Source organism: Phaseolus vulgaris, chromosome 10, assembly GCF_051622355.1.
Source record: "Phaseolus vulgaris cultivar YP4 chromosome 10, ASM5162235v1, whole genome shotgun sequence".
Classification (NCBI taxonomy): Eukaryota; Viridiplantae; Streptophyta; class Magnoliopsida; order Fabales; family Fabaceae; genus Phaseolus; species Phaseolus vulgaris.
In genome coordinates this window covers 2,872,807-2,895,302 of record NC_143507.1, presented here as the reverse complement: position 1 = coordinate 2,895,302, position 22,496 = coordinate 2,872,807, and the positions used below count along the sequence as shown (strand labels likewise).

Sequence of the window (22,496 nt, the reverse complement as noted above, 5' to 3'; positions counted from 1 at the left end):
GGGAAAAAGTTTTATCTCCCATGGTGGATGCTAAATGTTCTTACCGATAATGAATTAGGAGAGTTCTGAGGTGGAAAAAAGAAGACTTCTTTGTGGACCAAGCTTTGTAGTGTTGATCAATCATAACAAGATAATGTCCACATATAAAAGACTATTTAATGCTCAAGTGAGTAAGAACATAAGATATTTATGAATATAAGAGAGTATGAAAAGTTTTGTTTTTTAAAGTTATCACCTATTTATACTACTGATATATATATGTAGTCTGATTTATATATCTTAAACATTATATTAAATGATCCATTATTGATCTAAATATATATCACAATAATTATAAATATGTATATTCTTAATACATAATTAACATAGGATTATAATTACAATGTGCTTTTTTTATGAATTTGAGGTAACGTTGTTTTTTATTATTGACATCTTCTCAATATCAAATCAATTGACATAGTCTCCTAAAATTCAATATCTTTCGTTCGAATATTTCAACTTTATCTATACAATTTTTCTTATAAGAAAAAAATGAAAATAATAATAAAAAATATTAATAACAAATAAATGTATTTAAATTTCACTGATATTAATTCAAAAAAAAAAGTTTTAAATATTTTTTCCCTTTTTATAAAAAAAATACTTTGTGTGCAAGAAAACCAGTGACTCATGTACTAAATTGGTGTCATTTGTTTCTTCACGACTTCAACTTTCGGTTGGGTTGGAAGAAAAGTCCAAAGAAACTAATTAGACATTTGCACCTTACCTAAAGCTTTTGTTTTCATTTTCATTTTTCATTGCCCCTTTTTGACTAAATAACGTGAGGAAGAAAAATAAAAGATTATTTAAATATTATTTTTAATATGGCTTCATTCTTTGCTTCTAAAAGATTCTTTAATTTTCATCTTTTTTAAAATTAAAAACTATTTTTTTAATTTCTAATATTATATTACACTAATTAATTACTTACGTCTATTCTTTACTTTTAATATTATATAATGGTACTAAGTAATTATTCATGTGTTGTGATAATACTTTCAAAATTACATATATTATTATTATTATTATTATACAATGTCAACATATATCATTTTAAAAAACTCTTATAATATATAAAATAAATGTTAATAATCTATTTAATAATGAATATTAAAATTAAAAATAGTGAATTACATTTTAGAAAATATGAAAATTTAAACAAAATATTTTTTCATGCACTATATTCATATATTTTATCAGAATTAAAAACAATTATTTAAATTTTATTGGATGCCAGAAAAAGAAATTATCATATAAAAACTAAAATCAAAATTTGCTAATTTTAATATATTTAGACCTTAAATATTTAATAATAGTTAAATTTGTCTAAAACACGGTAAATGACACTCAATTATTGAATGTCAAATATATTTAGTTATACATATAAAAATAATTAATTTAATTCTACAAGTGATTAATAAATGAATGGATAATATAATCATATTTAATTATTTACACTTGATTAATTGTTTTTATTAACACCACAAAGTTATTGAAATATTTAATAGTAGTTAAAGTTTGTTTCAAAAGTAGTTAACATTAAACACAATGAGAATTACTCAATCAATTTCAAAATTAACCATATTTTTATCCATAGTTAATAACATTTATGAATGAAACCCTAGTAAACATTTTGGGTGGGATAATAACTATTAAACATCAATAATGCAATATACTTTTTAACCCTACATCTGCATTACTCTTCTTTAAAACTATATACCTATAAATTATATTTAAAATAATAAATAAATAAATGTAAATTACTCATTGTTGAAAATATTCATACTTGCTTCTTTTTTAACCACATAAGATCCCAGAAATCACTTATTACTTTTATAAAATCAATATTATTTTTTATTTTTAAAATTGTAATGATACGTAGTACCTTTTTTTTTCATTGGTTAATAAATTAGAAAGTTGTTTTTATTTGAAACATGTTTGGTTGGAAATTATTTTAAATTAAATAGATTTATTTGTTTTATCTAAAATCTTAGCCAATGCCATAAGACCCTTATTGTTTTTAAAGAAAGCATAAGCAGAGGATTAAAAATATAGTTAATCTTTCAAATTAAGTGCTTGTTTAAGTTGGTGTGAGATGAAATTGATGGATTCATAATGAATGAAGGTAAGACATTTTTCTTAAATGGCGTATCGGTGTCAGATACTCGTATTGGATACGACACTTATATGACACGTATATGTGAAGTGTCTAATTCAAAAGATTTTTCTTGGATTTTTGACAATTTTAGTATGATTCTAACACAATCTTAAAAAAAAATACATTAATTTTCTAAAAATTCAAACTTATTGTATATATTTTTATTATAATTATAAAAATAAAATAAAAATCATTTTAAACTAGTTATGAAAAATATCTTTTTATTCCAAAAATAATCTGGAACATACTTGTGCATATAAATATTTATTGTCAATTTATATAATTTATAATTATATAATATATAGATCCGTATCCTCATGTCCTACTTTTTAGAAGTTTAGAAGTTATACATATCTTCGTGTCCGTATCCATATTTATATCCGTGTGTTGTATGAGTATGCCTGTTCTACATAGTTCATAATTCACCTAATCGTTTATAATTCAAAAGAATATTTAGAAGAGGTTTATGTAGCTTATTTTTCTAAAAATAACTCAATTTCAATAAAAAAATACAGCAAAAATTATCCCATTTTTGATAAAAAAATTGCTCAAAGTGTGATTTTCGTATCTGGCACGTTTAGGAGAGAGAGAGAGGGAAGAAGTACAGTGAACAGGACAAGAAATGGTTCGGTCGAAATGGATTGATTGGGTGGGCGGTGAACAAGAAAGACGGTAACTTCACTGTGGAATGTGAATGAGATCAACACCCATCATCATCTTTTCTTTTCTTCTTTCTTTTCTTTTTTTCTTTTTTGTGTTTTGTAGTTGTTGTGTAGATGATTGGGGTGGTGTAGGAAGTAGTGGAACACTCTGATGTGAGACTCAAAAGCAAACAATGGCACTTCACTTTTAGGCTGTAATCTCAGACACCACTTCCCAGCTTCCATTTCCCATCATCCTTACAAAACACATAATTTTGGGTCCACTCTCTCAATAAAATTCAAAAAAGTGTGTACCTATAGGTAAGGTGAAAAATTGAATAAAACTATAAAAGTTCCACATAGTTGTTGCTCCCTGCTTTTTCTTTTCCTGGATCATCTCAAAGCTCTCTCCTTTTTTGCTCACAGATCCCTTCCTGGGCTCAAGTTTCTTACTTTGGCTTCTCCCCCAAATGGGTTCCTCAGATCGGTTGTTCAACCGGCAAAGAACTCTCCATGAGATCCTTGGTGGTGGTCAAGGTGTAGTTTTCTTTTCTGATTAATTTTTATTCAATGTCTCAGCTTTATTGGTGATTTTTGTTGATCAGTGTATCTCAATCTTTTGTTTTTATCTCCTTGGTGTTGTTTGTTTATGTTCATTTTGGTGCTTTTTGATTCAACAGTGGCATAGATATAAGGGCTGTGCCTGGGCCCTGTTTGTTTTCATTTTTGGTAAATGGGAATTGATAACTGATCATGATCTTTGAATCTTTGCTGAATCAATGCCATGCTTCAATGCAGTTGCAGATTTAATACTGTGGAGACGGAAGAACCTAACCATGGGGATATTGTTGGTCACACTAGCTGTTTGGGTTGTGTTTGAAAGATCTGGTTATACACTTCTGTCTCTTGTTTCCAATGTTTTCCTCCTCCTCATTGTCATTCTTTTCCTTTGGGCCAAGTCAGCTGCGATTCTCAACAGGTAACAGTTATACAAATTATCTCTCTGAATGTTCTTGCCATGGATCTTCTTGTGTGTGCTTACTCTGAAATGTGATAGAATGTAAAAGCATTTGTAGAACATTGATACCTCAAATTCTGATTATTTGTTCTAATCTGGAATTGTTTTGTCTTCAAAGTATTATTTTTAATTTATATGGTTCGAGGCATTTGAAAGATAAATGCTGGTATGTTTCAGTGGTTGAAATGGTATAACATGTATGCTGTAACTGAGCTGCTGTAGTTTTAAGAAATATGAAAAATTGTTTGAAAACTAGATGCTATGTATAATATGGTGATGTATGTTTGTCTGTGCAGAACACTTTTGTATCTTAATGTTCTTAACTTTTCTTGTACGTTGGAGGGGTCACAGTTTATCAGCAGTTGTGGATATGTTTGGGCCTATTGAAAACCATTTCTAAATTTTCATTAATCATTCTTGAGAACCCTGAGTTTTGTTGCTGATATTGAGGAGGATTTTGTGATTTATTTGATTCATGAAATCTACAGTTGCAGTTGCAAGTTTTTCTCCAAAAGATACCTTTGTAGGAAAAAGTTGTCCCCATTGTATATTTGTTGCATTTTTTTTTAATTCTGAGTGATGAAAGGTGCATCCTTAAAATCTTTTATCAGTGCACAGATGAAATTGGGACTTGTCTCCATTGTTGGCAACTATTTGTAATGCAGAAGATGTGTTGCATAGTCTTTGAGTGTACCGATCTTAGATCCATTTTTTTAAAGTTCATTTTGGTGCTGAAATGGGGTATATTAGGTACCTTATTTTGTATCTCAATGCCTATGATGAAAAGTACTCTTTGAACTAATAAAGTGCAGTTAACAACATATTGGCTAAGTGTAGATGAGTTGGTTGAAATATGTAATGTAGTCAATCATTTGAAAGTCTAGGTTGGTTCCTTCCTTTGAACAAGATGTTGTAGTTTAGACACACCTCACAATATTCATCATTGTGTATTTCGTGTCAGATCAAGTCAAATGGAGATTCATGATTCACATTCAAATTGAAACTATTTATAATAACTTCCATTTTTCATATCCAAAACGTGGATCTGATACTTCAAACACTAAATCAAACATGTCATTTTTCAGTAATTTGTGTCAGTAAAATTTCATAGTGATTAAATGCAACAAAAGAAGGTACAAAAGCAGGTTAAACTGTTATTTTTCTTTTGACAGACCTGCACCACCTCTACCACAGTTGCACCTGTCAGAGGAAATGGCGAACGAAGTTACAACTTTTATCCGCACAAGAGTTAATGATTTGTTATCAGTTTCTCAAGATATTGCCCTTGGTAAAGATTCAAGGCTGTTCCTGAAAGTAGCTGCATACCTCTGGCTAATTTCTATTGTTGGTGGCTTCACTGATTTCCTTACCCTGGCATATACCAGTAAGTTTCTGAGCATCATAAAATAGATTCAACAGAGTGTTGATTAATCTCCAGTTTTTGAAAAATAAGTAGTAAATGAATAGAAATGACTTTGTTGCTGTGGTTTGGTTGTGGCAGGTCTTTTTATTGTTCTTACAGTACCAGCAATCTATGAAAGATATGAAGAATACATAGACATGTATATTTTGAAGGGTTACAAAAATCTGTGCTTTTTACATGTGAAAATAAATGAGAAATATGTTAGCAGAGTCCACAACTGGATTCTGGAGAAGAAAAAGCTGAGCTGAGTTTGTTTTTTCTCACAGGCATTTTGTTAATTTCTTCTGTTATACTCTCCAACAACTTTTCTTACAGGATCACTGGTGAGATTTAAATTGTGAGTTTGAGGGACAATAGTGATCATCTATCCCCAAAATGAAAGTCTTCCTTTTGCATTTTCCATCTTCAATGATGGATCTCATTTTTGGTACATAATGAAGAACCTTTTAAGTTGGACTTTTCATGTAAGTATTTAAGATTTCTTCTTAGGGCCAACAGAGATAACATATAGGTTCTGCTATCAATTATCCCTAAGATAAAATTGTGTTCATAGCAAGTATTTGCATGTAATATAGCTACAACTACCATTGCACTTACTTGTAGATTTTTGCAAGATTTGCACAAGTTATTCACTCTCAACTCAACAATTTAGCACACTTAAGTAATATTTTGTCTAATTTTGTAAAAATTTCCCATGGAACTATAATAGGGAATACTCAGCTAAGCTTTTCGTCAAACACCAATAGGGTGTTTTACCCGGGTTGATTTCCTCAAATCTGATAGGGTGTTTCATCGTGCACCTCAACACCAACAAATTTTTCCATATTTAATCAATTTTCAAATTTGAAAAAAACTGTTTTACTCCTTTTAAAAATGACTTTTAAATTACTTTTTCTGAAATGTTTTCAAAACCTACTTTATGGAATTCATAAAATAAATTTTTGGAAAACGTAACGTTTTTTAGAACAAACTTTTCGAAGCATATAATATACGTTTTGGAATGTGTTTTCTGGAATAAATATTTCAGAGTATATTTTGGAAAGAGTTTTCTGGAGTGATATATGAGGCATTTTGGTCATTATACCTAATTTGATGGGGTGCAAGGAGAAATTTGACGGGTTTAGAAAGAAACATCTTGAATTGAGTCTATGTGTATAAAAAAAGTATAACTTATTTCAAAATTTTAAAAAAATTTAGTTTTTTCTTTACCAGTTTAGTATGATATAATTTTTTAATATTTATATAATATATTTGAATTAAAAAATGTGTTGAAAAAAATCTTAAATTGAAAAAAATGATATGAAGGTGAGAAGATTGGAAGAGTAATTTTCCTTTGCATTTTGTAAGTTTGAAAATTGGTATTACTTGTGTTTGTGATTTGAGTTGGACATCATAAAGTCTATTTGTAATGGAATATTATAAATAAAACTTTTTCTTTTTCATAAACAACAAAAATTAAAAAGAAAGATGAGTTTATATAGAGTTTACTATTGGACTGAAAAGAGGGAAAAAAGAAATCTTAAATATGACATGAAAAATATTAGCAAAAGAATACTTAAAAAACTCTTGAATGAATTATTAATTATAGAGGCTTATAAAGTGATAATGAAAGGGTGGGTTTTATTTTACTTCAAAACTTTTATAAAACTTATACATTAATAACTTTCTAAAATTTAGAACATAATTTTTCGTCCTTAGATTGTCTTATTTAAAATTTAAGACTTTAAATTTAATGACATGAGCATATACTCTAATGAGTATGTTGTGTAAGATATATGTCTTATATTATAATTTAATCATGGTTCTACATAGAGATGTTTTAAGAAATGTTTGAATAAAGAGAAATAAAATGAGGTTTAATATACGTGATTTTTCTCAAACTTTATTTTTTTAATACAGTAATAATTTGGAATAAAAAATATATTAGTTATTGCTCTATTTGTGCAAGTCATATTTATATGCCTCCAAATATCCAATACCTTCTAAAAACATACATAAATACGTTTCATATTTATATAGTATTTTCAATTAATTACTTATTAAAAATATTAAAAAGTAGATTTATTCTATTAAGTATTTTAGAACATTCACAAATACACTATTTATCTCTGAAATATTCACATAATTTTATAATATTTGAAGATATACTACTTATACATAATACATCTACAATCTGTCTAATTCAGATATACATAGCAAATGTGGTTGTAATCGATTAATGAAAAATATTTAATAATCTACTTATCTCAAGTATCTCTAGATATTTTAACCTAAACCTAAAGGTCTATAAATATATACTTGATCTTATAGGACTACTTACTTAACTCTCTCCCTCTTTACCTATATACTACTATTTTTAAAACTCTTCTAACTCTAACTAACTTGAGTGTCAAATAATTTTTTGCATGTAGAACTCCACTTGGTATTTCTCAACAAGCTCGATAACCATTCTTTAGAGGATTCAACTCGACTTTCAGCTTAAAGCCTCCATAATCCACCTTGGATGGTTCTCGCTCAATCTCGTTACAAACATTTGACACTCATTATGGGATCTGGGTAAAACTATTCTTAAACCACAAATCTTGTGATACGTACTAGAAGCAGGATTATAACATTAGCATCATCATATCGTGGGATGGATCCATCAACCCTTGATGCCCTCAAATCTCATATGGAGAATATCCTTCGGAAAAATGAAGAAAAAATCCTACATGTTATAACTAACATGGAAAACAAATAAAAATTGTGGAATCATCACCATGTCGAGTTGCAAGCCTTCCACAAGCAACTCATCATATTACACCAAGATTGAACCACACATCGATCAAAGCAGAATTTGCAAGCACGAGCTTGGCTTATTGAGCAGGTTACTAAGTCTATATGCTCCTAGCCAATAAGCACAAGGAACATGTGGACCAACCAATGCATGATACTAGGTCCGAAAGTAGCTATCGACTCATGGACACAACAAATCAAATTTGAGTCAGTCCCGAGCCGGTGCCAGAACCAACAACTTAACATGACATTTAAGTTGGATTCAAGGTTCCACGACAGAAATGGAATCACAAGTTTATGATCAGTAGATGTCCTTTAAATTTGAGCCAACTGCCTTGGTTTAATGCAAAGATGCGATTGAACCTCGTTAATTTTCATCCCTTCACGCTAGATGTCATGAAAACTTCCCAATAAATGGTAGTGTCCTTGTGTTGAAAAATATGATGACTCATATGATATTGAAGTGTATATCAAGACTTATCTAACCTAGGCTAATCTCTTTTCCGAGATCTGGTAGTACATTGTAGGCTGTTTTCCACTACTCTTAAGGGACCAACCTTGGAGTGATATTGCTCTCTTTCTCAGAATTTCATTAACTCATTTGACACCTTTTGTGCAAGGTTCTCAGTCGGGTTTGTCAATTGCAAACCCATGGTCGCAACCTCGACATTTCTATGCAAAATCATAAAAGGAGATATTGAGTTGTTATAACAATACATAGTCTGATTCGCCAAAGCATCTACCAATATTACCGATTTACACCCCACAATGACCATGTTATACTCTATTTTTTATGTACATAATATAGAAAGTAAAATTAAATATTACTTATGTTTAACTTTCTTCTTTACTTAAATATTTAATTTACATCCTTTAAGATCGAAACTAAGTGTTTTCTATTAACTCCAAAAATATTTTCATAACTGCATATAAATCCCTAAATTTTCTTAAAATTATAAATTGACCCTAAAATTTTCAATAATTTCAAATTAGTTCTTAATTATTTTATTATTATTTTTCAACTTAGTCCTTAAATTTTTTAATAATTATAGTTTAGTCTCTTTTAATAATTGTAATTAAGTCTTTGGTCAACTAATTTAGTTGATTCTTAAAAACACTTTAAAACTTCAATAAAAATTATTCATTCGATTTACAACTACTAGTTTACAATAAACTTTGTTTCATAATTGATTTTAAGTATGAATTTAATTAATAAAAATATCTCAACTAAAATTCTCATTAATTTTGAATTTTTTCAGTAATTTCGTTGCAAAATTCATCACTATCAAAATTTATTATTGAAACTTTTATTCTAAAAGTTAAAACAATGAAAATGAAGATAAACCAGCAATAATCTATAGTAATAGATGCTAGAATATATTAAAGTTCATTTGATTTTTTTTATTGAAATACAATATTTTGAGTTTAATAAATGGGTTAAAATAACAAAATTGTGTATTACAACATTGTTTGGTCTCAATTGAAAACAATATAAACAAGTGGGCTAAGCCCAATTCTTTCACAAATTTTGTGAACCCATGATAAGATAAAGTAAAAAGATTTTTTTACCCTTATGACATAAGATAAAGTAAGAAGAATGACATGACAACTTTAATGTAAAAGAGATGCTTGAGACTATAATTTATTGTGTAGGTGGTTTTTTTATTGAAAAAATTATTTGAATTTTTTTTTAAAAAAATTGTTATTTAAAAGGTAAAATTGTAAGAAATTGTATTTGTTTATTTTTAAATTCAAAATTTTCAAAATTTTGTAAAACTCAAATTATCAATTTAAAATAAATAATTATTAAATTTGTTATATTTTAATATTATAAAGAATAAAATTGAAAAACGTGTATAGTGGCATAAAGGTTTGATTTGATAGGAACTATTATCCTCTAAATTTCATGTGAAACAGTGACAGATAACAAATATGATAAAATATCAACTCAATGCCACCAAAAATGGAAGTTCTTCACATTTTGTTTCGTGCAAAATCCTTTTTTTTACCAGAAAAAAATATTTTAAAGCAATCTTGATTGTTGCTGTTTGTGTATGCACAACTTTTATGAAAAAGAATAATTTGCTCCAATATTATTTTCAAGTTGCTAAAGAATCATAAACACTGCTATTAGAGGTGCTATAATATTTTGCCTTGCATACAGAAAACAAAGTTCCTGCATCAATGGCTTAAAATTTGATACTACAACAATAATTGCCACCATCTTAAGACAATGGTAGTGATCAAGGGCTATGTTCTGTTTAAATCCAATCATGGTTCATAATAAATGGAAAGTGCTAAAATCTGCTAGTATATATGAATAACAACATATCTTGTAAAAATTTCCTCCCTGAAAAAATTCTTTACCACATTCCATCAGTTTGCAGAATGAAGAGAAAGCTTTATTTCTACAATTTCCACTGCATTCGCAGTTGCAATAAGCCGCTTAGAAAATTCTCAAGGTAACTCAGCTCAGGGTGACTCTAAATTTTTGATGAACTTTTTAGTCTGTCATAGGAAAAAGGTATAAGTGAGCACAGATTCAAGAGTTGGAACTCAGAAGATAAACAATCTTTGGAGTGCATGTAAGAGGCTCAAATCAATTAATCTACTTGGAAAAATCTCTATAGAAACACTTCTAGAAAAGAAAAATAAGAAGAACAAGTTATACCTGTTCTAAGGTTAGAAACATGATCACATTCCAAGATCCTAGCCGTCCAAAATTTGGGAGGAACCCTTTGTAAAAGGCCATGGGTCCCTGAAAAAAAAAACATCAGATTACATAGACATACCAGTTTTGATGAAGGGTACCTTACAATACAACTCCTTGTTTGACCAAATTTAAGGCTAAAAAACACATATACTCAGAGAGAGAGAGAGAGAGAGAGAGAGGAAAAGAAGATTATGTTACATTATAATGAAGCAAGTCAATGAGGTTTGAGAGCATATAAGCTATGGTAGGAAATGAGAATGCCTTAATATATGATAACTAGAAGTGGTAAAGTAAAGAGTGGAAAGCAACTTACATCATTCTTTAATGTTTTGATAAAACAATCAAGGGTGTTCTTGTAACTAGAATCTCCCATCATTCTTGACTTAACCTGCACAAACACAAGAATGAAGATAGGACAACAAAATTAATGCAACCGATAAGCATGAAAGAAGCTCTCACTTGTTCACCTCACAACCAAATTGAAAAACAAAATTTATACACATCCACCCCCAATGGACCTTAAAAAGATCAGCTGTCAACCAATTTCAAATAAGCTTTAAAAGTTTACTACTTCTACCATGCAGGGATTCATAGTTCATCTTGGCGGAACATGGAATATCAAGTGCAAAATTCATATAAAATTGAAAGAACTATTAACCACCACGTATAAAATGTGGATGCACTAAAAATCGAAAACCAAAACAATTGCAGATATTCAATGGTAGATTCTAAAACATTACCACATCTACTGGGGAGCCAATACAGACAGCAAAAAACCCTGCCCCAAGACCAGCAAGGAGATGAGTTACAACATTGTCAGTGAAACCTGGAATTTTCAAAATAGTCTGCACAAAAAAAACATAGTTATTAGAAAAAGTAGAGAAGGAGAAAATTTTGCTCCATAGTGCTAGTCTCCAGTCACTTAGAAATTACCTGTTTCACTTGATCATAGCTGGCTAGTTCAGCAGCATTGATGATACCATTTCTTGCTATATTGGGGCCAAGTCCAGTCCAAAGAGCCCCAACTCCTTCCTGTGTGTTATATCGATTTAGGTCAGAAATATTCACAAAGTAAAATGAACCAGATACATTTTTCACTTGGATAAATTATACTGGTTAGCACAGACCTGTCTCACAATTGTTGAATAAGCATTTAAAGATCCAGAGTAGCGCCTGGGAACACCAGGAGGTAGTTTTCCTTCTGCTTGAAGTCTAACTTTGACAAGATCAGTTGGATTTGCCACAGCAATTCCCACAGCACCTGTTATCAAGAAAAATTGCAGAAGTTCATAATTGGTTTATATGATGAGTATTTATACAGGAATAACACAAATTCATGCTAAAATAGCACTTATACAAATTATTCCTACAATTTCCAGAATTGAGGTTTACCAGTTGTGAATGCTGCAAGAATTTTCTTTGACAATGGAACGTCTCCAACATGGTCCTTCCCCACATACAAAGACTTCACCTGTAAACAACCAATGCTATTTACAACCTAAGATAACACAACAAAACATAGATATAAACTAAAACAAACAAACAAATTTTGGCGACAAGATTCAAAACTCACAGGCTCATATAACCCAATTCTTAAACCACCGTACAAACACTGACGATGTAACCCTGGCACAATTCCCTTCCAGAGTGCTGAAAGACCTTCTTCCCTCGCAATGGTACCAACTGTTCCCAGCATACCCTTATATTTAGGTAAGGAGATTACATCACCAGTTGCAGCTTGTTTTTGAAGCTGAAGCCTAACTTTGGCAGTGTCCAATGGAATAGTACACACCTATTTCAATTACCAGAATTATTGACAAATCTCAGCAAATAACTGCAATTAATTGAATACTTTGTATAACAGTAAGAGCGAATGAACAGAATGCAAAAAAAATACTAAAAAATGAGTTACGAATATATAACAAGCCAAATCAATCTTGATAGCAACTCAGGATCAAAATCAACATATGTGAACAAGACTGTCACATGTAAACCTCAAATAATGCAAAACATGTTTGACACACTGTTCACATGTGAACCTCAAATAATGCAAAAGATGTTTCACACACGAGATAATTCAGAAAATTATTCAATTTTAAAACTACGTAATTGTTTTGTGCTACCAAAGTTCTAACACAAAACAGCTAGATATGAATGGTCTTTGGATCCCAGAATTGGAACGAGGGAACAAAAACAAGTTTCTTCTTTAGGAGTTTAAAAACGAATTGGAAAGGAAACAAATTCAATAGGTGGAATACTGAAATGGAGCAAACTCAAGGGTAATGGAACACCATTCCATTATTAGTCTTCAAAACCATGAGGAAAATTAGTACTATTTATTATACTCCTTCCCTTTTCTGCCCATTCCAACTTGTTCCATTCGATTACATTGATAAGAAAACATCAAAACTTTATCACTGTTTCCAATCCAAACATTTTGTGGACATACAAGTCATCAAGGAGGGAACAGCTCTCATTCATGTTGATCCCTGAAAAACAAACACCTTGGAAGGCATGCATTCCATCATTTGACAGCAGTCAAAATCCACAGAGACCACCATTGACTAGCAGTACAAGCTTAATTCTTTTAGATGAAAATTTCAAAAACATAATCCCTTCAAATTCACATTTAACCAAAAACCAATTTCATAACATCACTATTATCCAAAAAGTAGTTGGCAAACCATCACCCAACATACACTAATACTGGTAGACACAAATTGAAAATTGTATATCGGTAAAGACAGTTAGACAATCATCAACCAACTCAAAGGAACTCCAAGTTCACAAAAAAACATATACTTGATCATCAATCACCAACCACGGTTTGTTAGACAGCAAAAGAAAAAAAAAACACTCAATAATAAGAAACCCACCAACAAATCAGATCCATTACTACTACTACTGCATGCCATTAACATAAAGGATGCATCTTTCATAAGATCATGGAAAAAGAAAAAATCCCCAGAAACAGAAAATGAAAAAGAGAAAAACCCAGATAGTATTGGTTATGACCTCAGCGAAACATGCAGAAAAAGCACTGCTGGCAAAGGTTTTGCCGAAGGAGAGGTCGGATTTGGACTTAGAATCTGCTACCATTGTGTTTTGTTTGTCCTGGGAAAGGAACCAAACGTTGCGTATGCAAATTTGGGTCCTTTCCTTTGATCCCTTTTGAAAAGACTCAGATCAAACTTGGTTCCTCTGTATGGAAAAGTGTTCACAAATTTTGGTGTTTGAATTCTGATTTATTCTGCTGCAAAAAAATTCTTCTCTCTCTGAGTCTTTAATGTTGTCAATTTTCATCTCCAATGACTGTAGGCTGAGTCAGAATGGGGTGAGGTCTAATTTCGATAAGAACGTATTATTCATTCACCTAGGGTTTAATTGAATTAATTAAGGGTTTTGAATGTAATTAAAATACTTAGACTTAATTTTTAAAGTGAGGTTTTTGTTAATTTAAATACAAGTTATAAATAAAAATATTAAAAATGAAAAAAATAACTGCAAATTAGTTTATACATATTCTAATTTTAGTTTATGGAGAAATATTTTATTTCTTCTTCTTCTATAAATGAAGTAATTTATACAAATAAATATAAAAAATACTTTGTTTTTTCTATTTATGTCACATTTTTCAAAAATTACCTCTGTGCTTTCATCATTCTTTTATTAATTTTTTTTTAATTATATTTGTGTTTTCATATTTATACCCCGTGAATTTTGATTATGATATTCTTGAAAATGTTTTTCTGGTATCTGGAGAGATTTTAGTCTTAGGCGAAGATTATAACTGGTAGCTTGGAGATGTTAGTGTACTCGGGATAACCTAAAGATGTTTGTGTACTCGTTATAACATGCAGAGGTTTGTGAATTTGTTGTAATTAGTGTTTGATTAGTGAAATCTCTTAAACAGTGTGTTTGATAGGGAATTAGACCTGACCTAAGAGTTAGGGTGAACCAGTATAAAAATTTGTTGTGATGTGTTCTTCATGTTCATGTTAGACTCTTTTCTTGTGTGTTCTTTATCCGTTGCGAATTGAGTCAATACTCCATTCAATCTCTCTTTTGAAACCAATTGTTCACATTTATAATTTTAATTAAGTGTTTAACCAATAAAACATGAAACTACGTGTGATAAGATGAAGATGAGGTCATATTCATATCTAATTCATATAATTTTTTAATTAAAATTAAAACAAAATTTAAATAATATTCATGAAAACAGATTTATTTATCATCCTAATCCGGATCCTATTTGACATACATAAAAATTTAAAAAAAAAACAAATTTAAAAAGGCATATAATTAATTATACATTTCATAATCAATTAATGATATAGTTAATGTTTTAAAATATAATCAATTACATATGTAATATAATTAATTATGTTATTTTAATATAATTAATTATGTTATTTTTTACTAATAAGTTTCAAATCAACAAGTTATTATAGTCTCTCACCCCGAAAAAGAAATAAGGTTTTAAATCCTATATTGTGCTCACCACAAGTAGTAAATCTATTTCAAAACAGAGAACATAGTAAAAAAAATTAAGTACTACTTCTGACTTCAGCATTAAATTTTATAGAAGTCGTATTTTAGATATATGATTTTTTTATTAAGTCGTATTTCACATATAAAATTTTTATTTTTATACTTTTAAATTTTGTTTATTTGATACTAATTTATTTATTTTTAACTTTTTTATAATTTAATTAATAAATTGCAATTTAAATATTCAAATATTATCATTTTTTTTCTCAAAATATTCATATTTATATATTTACGAAATAAACTTCATATATATATAATTTTATTAATTAAATTATTTAAGAAAAAATATCAAAATAAAAAATATTTATACAAAAATAAAAAGGCATAAATAGTTTTAAAAAGTAAAGAAAAATTAAAAAAAAAATTGTAATTCTAGTTTTAATTCGTTAATTAAATTATTTAAAAAACATCTCAAAATAAAGAAATATGTTTATATAAAAATTTAAAAAGTATAAATTGTTTTAAAAATTCATTAATCAAAACATTAAAGGATATAAAAATAATAAAAAATAATAAAAACATAAAAATGAAAAATAAATAATAAGTCGTATTAACTACCACTTTTATAAAAAAATAAATAAGAAAAATTTGTTTTTGTAGAAGTCGTAATTGTATATACGACGTCTTTCCCTTTTTTAATTTTTTCTGTTCTTAGGAGTTATTATATACAAATATTGTTTTTATTTTAACATGCTTTTTTAATAATTTTATTAATGATTAAATTTTGTATGCTTTTTTTTAATTTTATATTAGCCAACTTTTTTTTATTATTTTTAGATGTTCTTTAAATAATTTGATTAATAAATTAAAATTAAATTAAAAGTTTTTAATGCTTTAACTTATAAAAAAAATTCTCCTTTTAATTTTTATATAAATAAAAATATTTCAAAATAAAAAAAGTTGTTTGTCTCAAATAAAAAACAAATTTAAAAAGTAAAATTAAGTCATATGAAGTACGACTTAATTAAAAAGAAAAATTGTACATTGAAAATACAATTTAGAATAATTAATCATATTTTCAAAGCACAACTTCATCCTTAAAATCATGCTTTAGCAAATATAAGGAATGAGTTGGAATATAAAATTGTAATGAGACAATGAATATCACACACCTACAATTAATGTGTCTCTTATGCTATCACCTAACATTATTCTTCTCTACCTAACATTATTCTTGTCTATCTAACATTCTATAACAATTTAAATTTAATTTATGTATAAGAAATTTTCAAAATCAAAATTAGAATTCCTAAAAATCACATGCTAGAAAAAAAAAATAACTAGTTAAAACCAATCATCCATGATCTATTTTAAAATTTAGTGACATCATAGTTATCATAGTTTTGTTTTCAAAAAGATATGGTAGAAAACAATAAAAACACAAAAATAGAAGGTTAAATTATGTTTTTAATCTTTTTTCATAAAGTATGATATTTGAAAGTTATAGTATAGTTTGTGTGACTAGACGCTTTGATGATATGTCAAAGATAACTTTAAATTTAATGATTTTTTTTACTTGTTTAAAAAAAAATTCTAACTTGATTTTTTAGTGAAATTTTCTTTTAAATTAGTACAAATGATAACAATATATAAAGTAAAAGAGAGAAAGAAAAAAAAGAAATATACACTATATTTTTATATTAGTTTGTCTGATATATTATATCAAATTTTCAATTAATAAATTGAGTTTCATTAAACAAACTAATTTTGTGAAATACAACGCGAGTATTCATTGTACACATAGTCATTCATGACTAACTCCTTAAGTATTGTTTGGACTCATAGTCTCTCCTAGTTAATCCCTTGAGTATTGTTTGAATTGCACTCACTCGTGACTAAAACTTAGTATTCTTTGGACCCAATCACTCTTGGCTAATACTGAGTATTCTTTGGACCTATCCACTATTAGTTAAAACTGAGCATTCTTTGACTTAACCACTATTGGATAAAATCGAGTATTCTTTGAATCCAACCACTCTTGCTAAAACCGAATATTCTTTAAACCTAGTCACTCTTGGCAAAAACAAAAGATTGTCTAATGATGTAATCAACATATCACATGTTTTGCTCACCAGGGAGGGATTGCATATTTTAACCATTACAAGGATAAACACTATCTCATAGTTTGCTACAAGAATACTGACATTGTTCTCCATGAAGCTTTATGGGGCACAAAAGACTTTTATAGAGTTTCAAGCACCTCATGCAACATTAATTACCCTTTACTACTTTATAAAATACCCTTGATAGTTGACAATACTTATTTTCGTAGTTACATCGTCTTTTAAACCAAAACATGCTAGAGGTGCACACCGTACTAGACAAATAGTTAGACTAGAATGCAATTTTAGCTCTTCATCCAAGAGATCATTGTTAAGGCACTGAACGATCTAATCACTATTAGACGACGTAATACCTCACTAGACGATATTATGAGAATAAACACATCTATGAAGGTTTTGATTACACAAATACTATAAGGTGTGTTAAAGCTGATAACAAAGCTACTTCATGTGCAAAATTGTAATGAAATACATTAGACGATCTATTGAGATTAAACCTGTTAGATAATATTGCAGTATTAAAATTGTTAGTCGGTCCTCATAGTTAAGCTCGTTACATGTTTAAAGGAGTTAAGTCAAAGTCTACAATTTTAACATGCTAAACAGTCTTACACGAATTAACCTATCAGAAGGTCTCACTGTGCTAGACGGTCTTACTATGTTAAACATGTCAGGCGGTCTCTTTATATTATACTTGTTAGATGGTCACAATTATTCTTTATATTATACTTGTTAGATGATCACAATTATTCTTTATATTATACTTGGTCACAATTATTTTTTATATTATACTTGTTAGATGGTCACAATTATGTTCAACTTACTAAACGACCTCAAGAGAAAAATATGTTAGACAATCTCAAAAACATCAATGCATTAAATGGTCTGATCATGGTCTTCACATTAGACATCCAATCTCCGTTCTCTTGATATATGGTCTATTGTGTAAGGAATTTATAAAATCAATTTTTATGAATGATTTCTATTTATTCCTTAATTATTGCTAAACATATAATGATTCTATTAAATCGTTTTGATTAAGAGAATGCTCCCATGTTTTGATTAACTATAATATAAATAGATATTTATATTGAAAATGACAGAATAATCACCATCTCATTTATCCTTAATTAAATAGTACTCATTTCTCCCTGAGTTAAAACAGTAAAAAATATTAATTGTATCTCACAAATTCCGTATAATAATATAAAAGTTATAAAAAAGAAGAAGAAAAGAATACTACACGGTCAATCTCATTATAAAGTGTCCACCACATCAATCAACGGTTCTTTTTGTCCGTCCGATCCATTCGCGAAGTAATCAAGAGCAGCCAACAATTGGGCTCGACAGGCCCGATACTCCTATCTTATCTTGATTATTGATTATAGCCAATACTCTTAAAATCTTATTTTGATCCCGAAATAGTTACAATTTTTCAGCTTTTAATGAAATACAATTTTGGTATTTCTAATTATTTTCAAGTAAATTACATCAATGTTTATATACGTTGCAGATAAAATAACTTATCTATTGAAATTGAAGTTATTTTAATAAAAATTATTTAAGTAAATGTCATCAATAAAAATTAATAAAGAGATACACTTAAATTATGATAGCAGTTTCTACTTATTAAACTAAATAACAGATAATGGTAATGATTATCAATAATAATTTAACTGTTTAATAAATAATTTTTAGTAGTTTAATAAACATTTTATTATAATTTTACTTTCTATATTTTAGTAATTATTCATAGTTTTATAAAAGATGTAACTACATTCATTTGTGCTTTATTATCATAAAAAGATGTGTACCTACAAATGGGATAACCCCTATTTTTTACCAGTATTTATTAATTCTTTTAATTTGTGTGAAAAATGTTAAACAACAGTTTTTTTGGTACAAAACTAGGAAGAAATTATTGTTAACATTTGCCCAAAATTTAATAAGTACAATATAAGTATAAAACTTGCATATACGTACTCTCTGACTAAACTATTGGAGTTCCTTTCTAAATGTTGTGAAAAAAGAAATTGCAGTGATTGAAGGAACTAAAAGCAAAACAAACTAAAAATGTCTAACTAGGCATCAAGCTCAAAGTCCACATAAAAAAGTTTATGGGGAGTGTGACAACTCACTCCCCCAATGCTTGCAATGAATGAAATATGGAGTGGAAAAAAAATTGTGTTTATGTTTAATAAATGGTTGCTGCAAGCTCATCATTATATACATAACTTGTTGGTCCTCTCGCTTTTGGTAAATCACACTCTGCTTTTAGTAATCTAGTTAATTTTACTAATTTTTGCTATACCTCTTCTTGGTTTCACTGTACAATATAACTCCAATGACAGTGAGTGCATAGCCAAACATTCCAACCATTGAAATGGGGTTTTTGAATATCAAAATTGAGATAACCACAGCAACTGCTCCCTTTGCATTCCCCAAAACCTGGAAAGATTTAACAGTGTCATCATCCAGATTCACTTTATGCCATATATATACACCATATATATTATATAGTGGTTCTTTTCCAAATACCAAGAAAACTAGAAGTTAAATTCTTGTGGTCTGTTCAAATACAGAGCAATGAAACGTTTTCAGAAGAATGCTCAACAAATGTTGTTGGCTTCAATTTTTGAATTTAGTATGTGAAATGCAGGTAATATGTTTAAAAAAGTTCTTAATCTGTCAAGTTATTTCCACGAGAAAAATATAGGATGTATTGCATTTGGACATACCTGAAGGGTTAGTGCACTTGTATGTTTGGTCACCAAAAAATTAGTCAGGTTCACAAAATATGCAAGAGAAGAACTGAGAAGCAGATACCAAAATATTCTTATATCCTTTTTGGCAAGATCTATTGTGATCCCAACCACATTTCCCTCCATAAGCAATGTCGCGGGAAGTAAGACCATCACAGCTATAGGTGCCATATAAAGCAGCAGGTTCATAGAATTCAACTTTTCTCTGAAAATCATCGAAGTAGTTTTTATGTTGGTTTACAACAGAAGTATAGAAAAGCAGCACTTGGAGCAGTTCAGAACCTAGAAGTTCCTTGTATTAATCAGCTAGCAAAAATAAGAAAAAAGCAGATAAAATCATTACCCCTCTGAGGACAACAAAATATCTTGAAGCACTGATTTAAATGCTCTGGCAGCAGTCGATGAAACACATATTACAAATCCAAACAGATGAAAACTTGGTTCACCCTGCAAGATAAGTGTTAAATGTGAGATTGGGAGTAAAGAAATTCATTCTTGGAGAAATTAGAAAACAAGTAACGTTAGCAATTGTTTTTAATAATGCAAATGGTACCCGCAAAGTTTACAACATTTTGGAACTCGGAGGTAAATTGTAGAAAAAAAGCGTGGTCAAAGAAAAAGAGAGGATAAGAGTTCATTTTCCATTAGCTTGGTAGTTGTTATGCGTATAGAAAAGTAGCAGTGCGTTACTTTTCCAAACACCTCAATCTAAAACAGAATTTTTTAAAGACAGGGATAAAATTCTCTTCAGTACTCCTCCTTCTGATTTATGCAAAAGCGTAGCTATGTTTAACTCAATACACACGAAGCTTGTTCTATACAATCAATGAAATTTCAAAATGTTCTGTTCTGTTTAAACGAACACATACGCATGGAAATTGGAAACAGCTACACAAAATAAAAATTAGCATTTTCAATTTATATTAGTTCATGAATTCAAGATAAGGCTACATGCGTTATGCCAATTGTTGACTTCCAAGTTCCAACTCCAATATTAAAGGAAAACATAGAAACTAAAGCTTCATTTGCAAGGCCAGAAATGAAATAGAAATGGCGGCAGAAAATGTTGAGAATCCAGACGTAAAAACATTATACGTCATCTTTCCGGTTCTATCCACAGTGAAACTTTCTCCTTATTTCTTTTTATTTCTCTTGGATAAAATTTATTTAACTTTCAATTTATTTCTTTAATATTTTATTATCTAGAGTTTTCGAGAATTTTCTATTATATTTTCCCTTGAAACTCTCAAACTCTTCTATAATTTATTCACCAAAGAGTCTTTTGGTCAAATAGTTTTTTAGCCCAATAAATTGAAAAAAGTTGTTAACCTGGTATACAGAAGAAACCGAAAATTTCTCCATTACAGAATCTAAGCCCTTAAATTTCTCAAACTCCCATAAAATTTCTCTGAACTTAGACATATATGCACACTATTTTATCTTTCCAATTTAAAGCAATGTCAAATTTCTCTCACACCAATAGGTAAACTTTTATCTCCCCTTCTGAACTGTTTTTACTCATTTTCTGAACTATCCCACAATTTAACAGAATAAATGAACACTTTAAATCAACAAGTTAGGAATCGAATTCAAAATCCAAAACACAAATAAAAAACCGAAGAGGAAAATCGATTACCCCACTGGCAACGACGACCCCGGTTACAACAGGCAAGAGCGTGGCGTACGTCACCCAGGCTTCTCTCTTGGCGGTGACGGCGTAGGCGAAAACGGCGGTGAAGAAGGGGGTGGTGGCGCCGATGGCCTGGTTAAACGACACCGGAATGAACCGGAGCGAAACGTTGCCGCAAACGACGGAGAAGGAGAAAACGACGCTGAGAGCGACGATCTTGCAGAACTGAGTGAGGGAGCGCAGGGTCTGCAACGGAACCATGTCCGTCACGGAGATAACGTAGCTGAGAAGCGAACACAAGAGCATGTGACAGGTGGTGAGGAAAACCGGGAACCGGAAGCCGTAGCTGCTGAGCAAGTACTTGTTGAGAAGGAGCACGCCGATGTTGGAACTGTACCACGCAACCACCACCCCTACGGTTCCCCACGGAATCTGGTTCATGCTTTTCTCAATTCTCGAGAAACGATTTATTTATTTATTTTATTTTTGTATGAAAAATTGTTTGGAGAAAGAGCGTTTTGGGATTGATGAAGAGGTGTTGGTAATTAAGAAGAAGGAGAGAGGTGAGTGTTGGAAGGTGCAGCGTTCATGCCAAGTGCATGCAGAGAATGAGATCATTCATGCTGCTGAGGGCGATTTCGTCATTTCGCTCGCTCCACGCTCCCTTTCGAGCTTCTTTGGAATTGACACTCAACTTTCCATTAGGTGTGAAGGTAGAGA

The 22,496-nt window shown here is 29.7% G+C and overlaps 3 protein-coding genes across 4 annotated transcripts; 1 reads left to right on the top strand and 2 right to left on the bottom strand.

The window, feature by feature from the left end:
- Positions 1 to 2,754: 2,754 nt before the first annotated feature.
- LOC137818687 (Reticulon family protein) lies at positions 2,755 to 5,740 on the top strand. Of its 2 annotated transcripts, none has more exons than XM_068622248.2 (5): positions 2,755 to 3,159; positions 3,265 to 3,375; positions 3,637 to 3,817; positions 5,029 to 5,240; positions 5,358 to 5,740. In XM_068622248.2, the coding sequence occupies exons 2-5, from the start codon at positions 3,309 to 3,311 to the stop codon at positions 5,525 to 5,527; spliced, it is 630 nt and encodes a 209-aa protein (XP_068478349.1). In that variant the 5' UTR covers positions 2,755 to 3,159; positions 3,265 to 3,308; the 3' UTR covers positions 5,528 to 5,740. The 2 variants fall into 2 exon arrangements, with proteins under 2 accessions (XP_068478349.1, XP_068478350.1); XM_068622249.2 differs by having other exon boundaries at positions 2,783 to 3,164.
- Positions 5,741 to 10,169: 4,429 nt separating this feature from the next.
- PUMP1 (plant uncoupling mitochondrial protein 1) lies at positions 10,170 to 14,132 on the bottom strand. Its single transcript, XM_068621992.1, has 9 exons — positions 13,783 to 14,132; positions 12,341 to 12,559; positions 12,160 to 12,238; positions 11,895 to 12,028; positions 11,701 to 11,799; positions 11,508 to 11,612; positions 11,081 to 11,155; positions 10,726 to 10,812; positions 10,170 to 10,562 (listed from the first exon to the last, which is right to left on the bottom strand). Exons 1-9 carry the CDS (start codon positions 13,864 to 13,866, stop codon positions 10,527 to 10,529), a joined length of 918 nt encoding a protein of 305 aa, XP_068478093.1. The 5' UTR covers positions 13,867 to 14,132; the 3' UTR covers positions 10,170 to 10,526.
- Positions 14,133 to 19,426: 5,294 nt separating this feature from the next.
- On the bottom strand, positions 19,427 to 22,349 carry LOC137819658 (putative sugar phosphate/phosphate translocator At3g11320). Its single transcript, XM_068623560.2, has 4 exons — positions 21,783 to 22,349; positions 20,490 to 20,593; positions 20,123 to 20,351; positions 19,427 to 19,832 (listed from the first exon to the last, which is right to left on the bottom strand). The coding sequence occupies exons 1-4, from the start codon at positions 22,215 to 22,217 to the stop codon at positions 19,680 to 19,682; spliced, it is 921 nt and encodes a 306-aa protein (XP_068479661.1). The 5' UTR covers positions 22,218 to 22,349; the 3' UTR covers positions 19,427 to 19,679.
- Between the last annotated feature and the right edge of the window lie 147 nt (positions 22,350 to 22,496).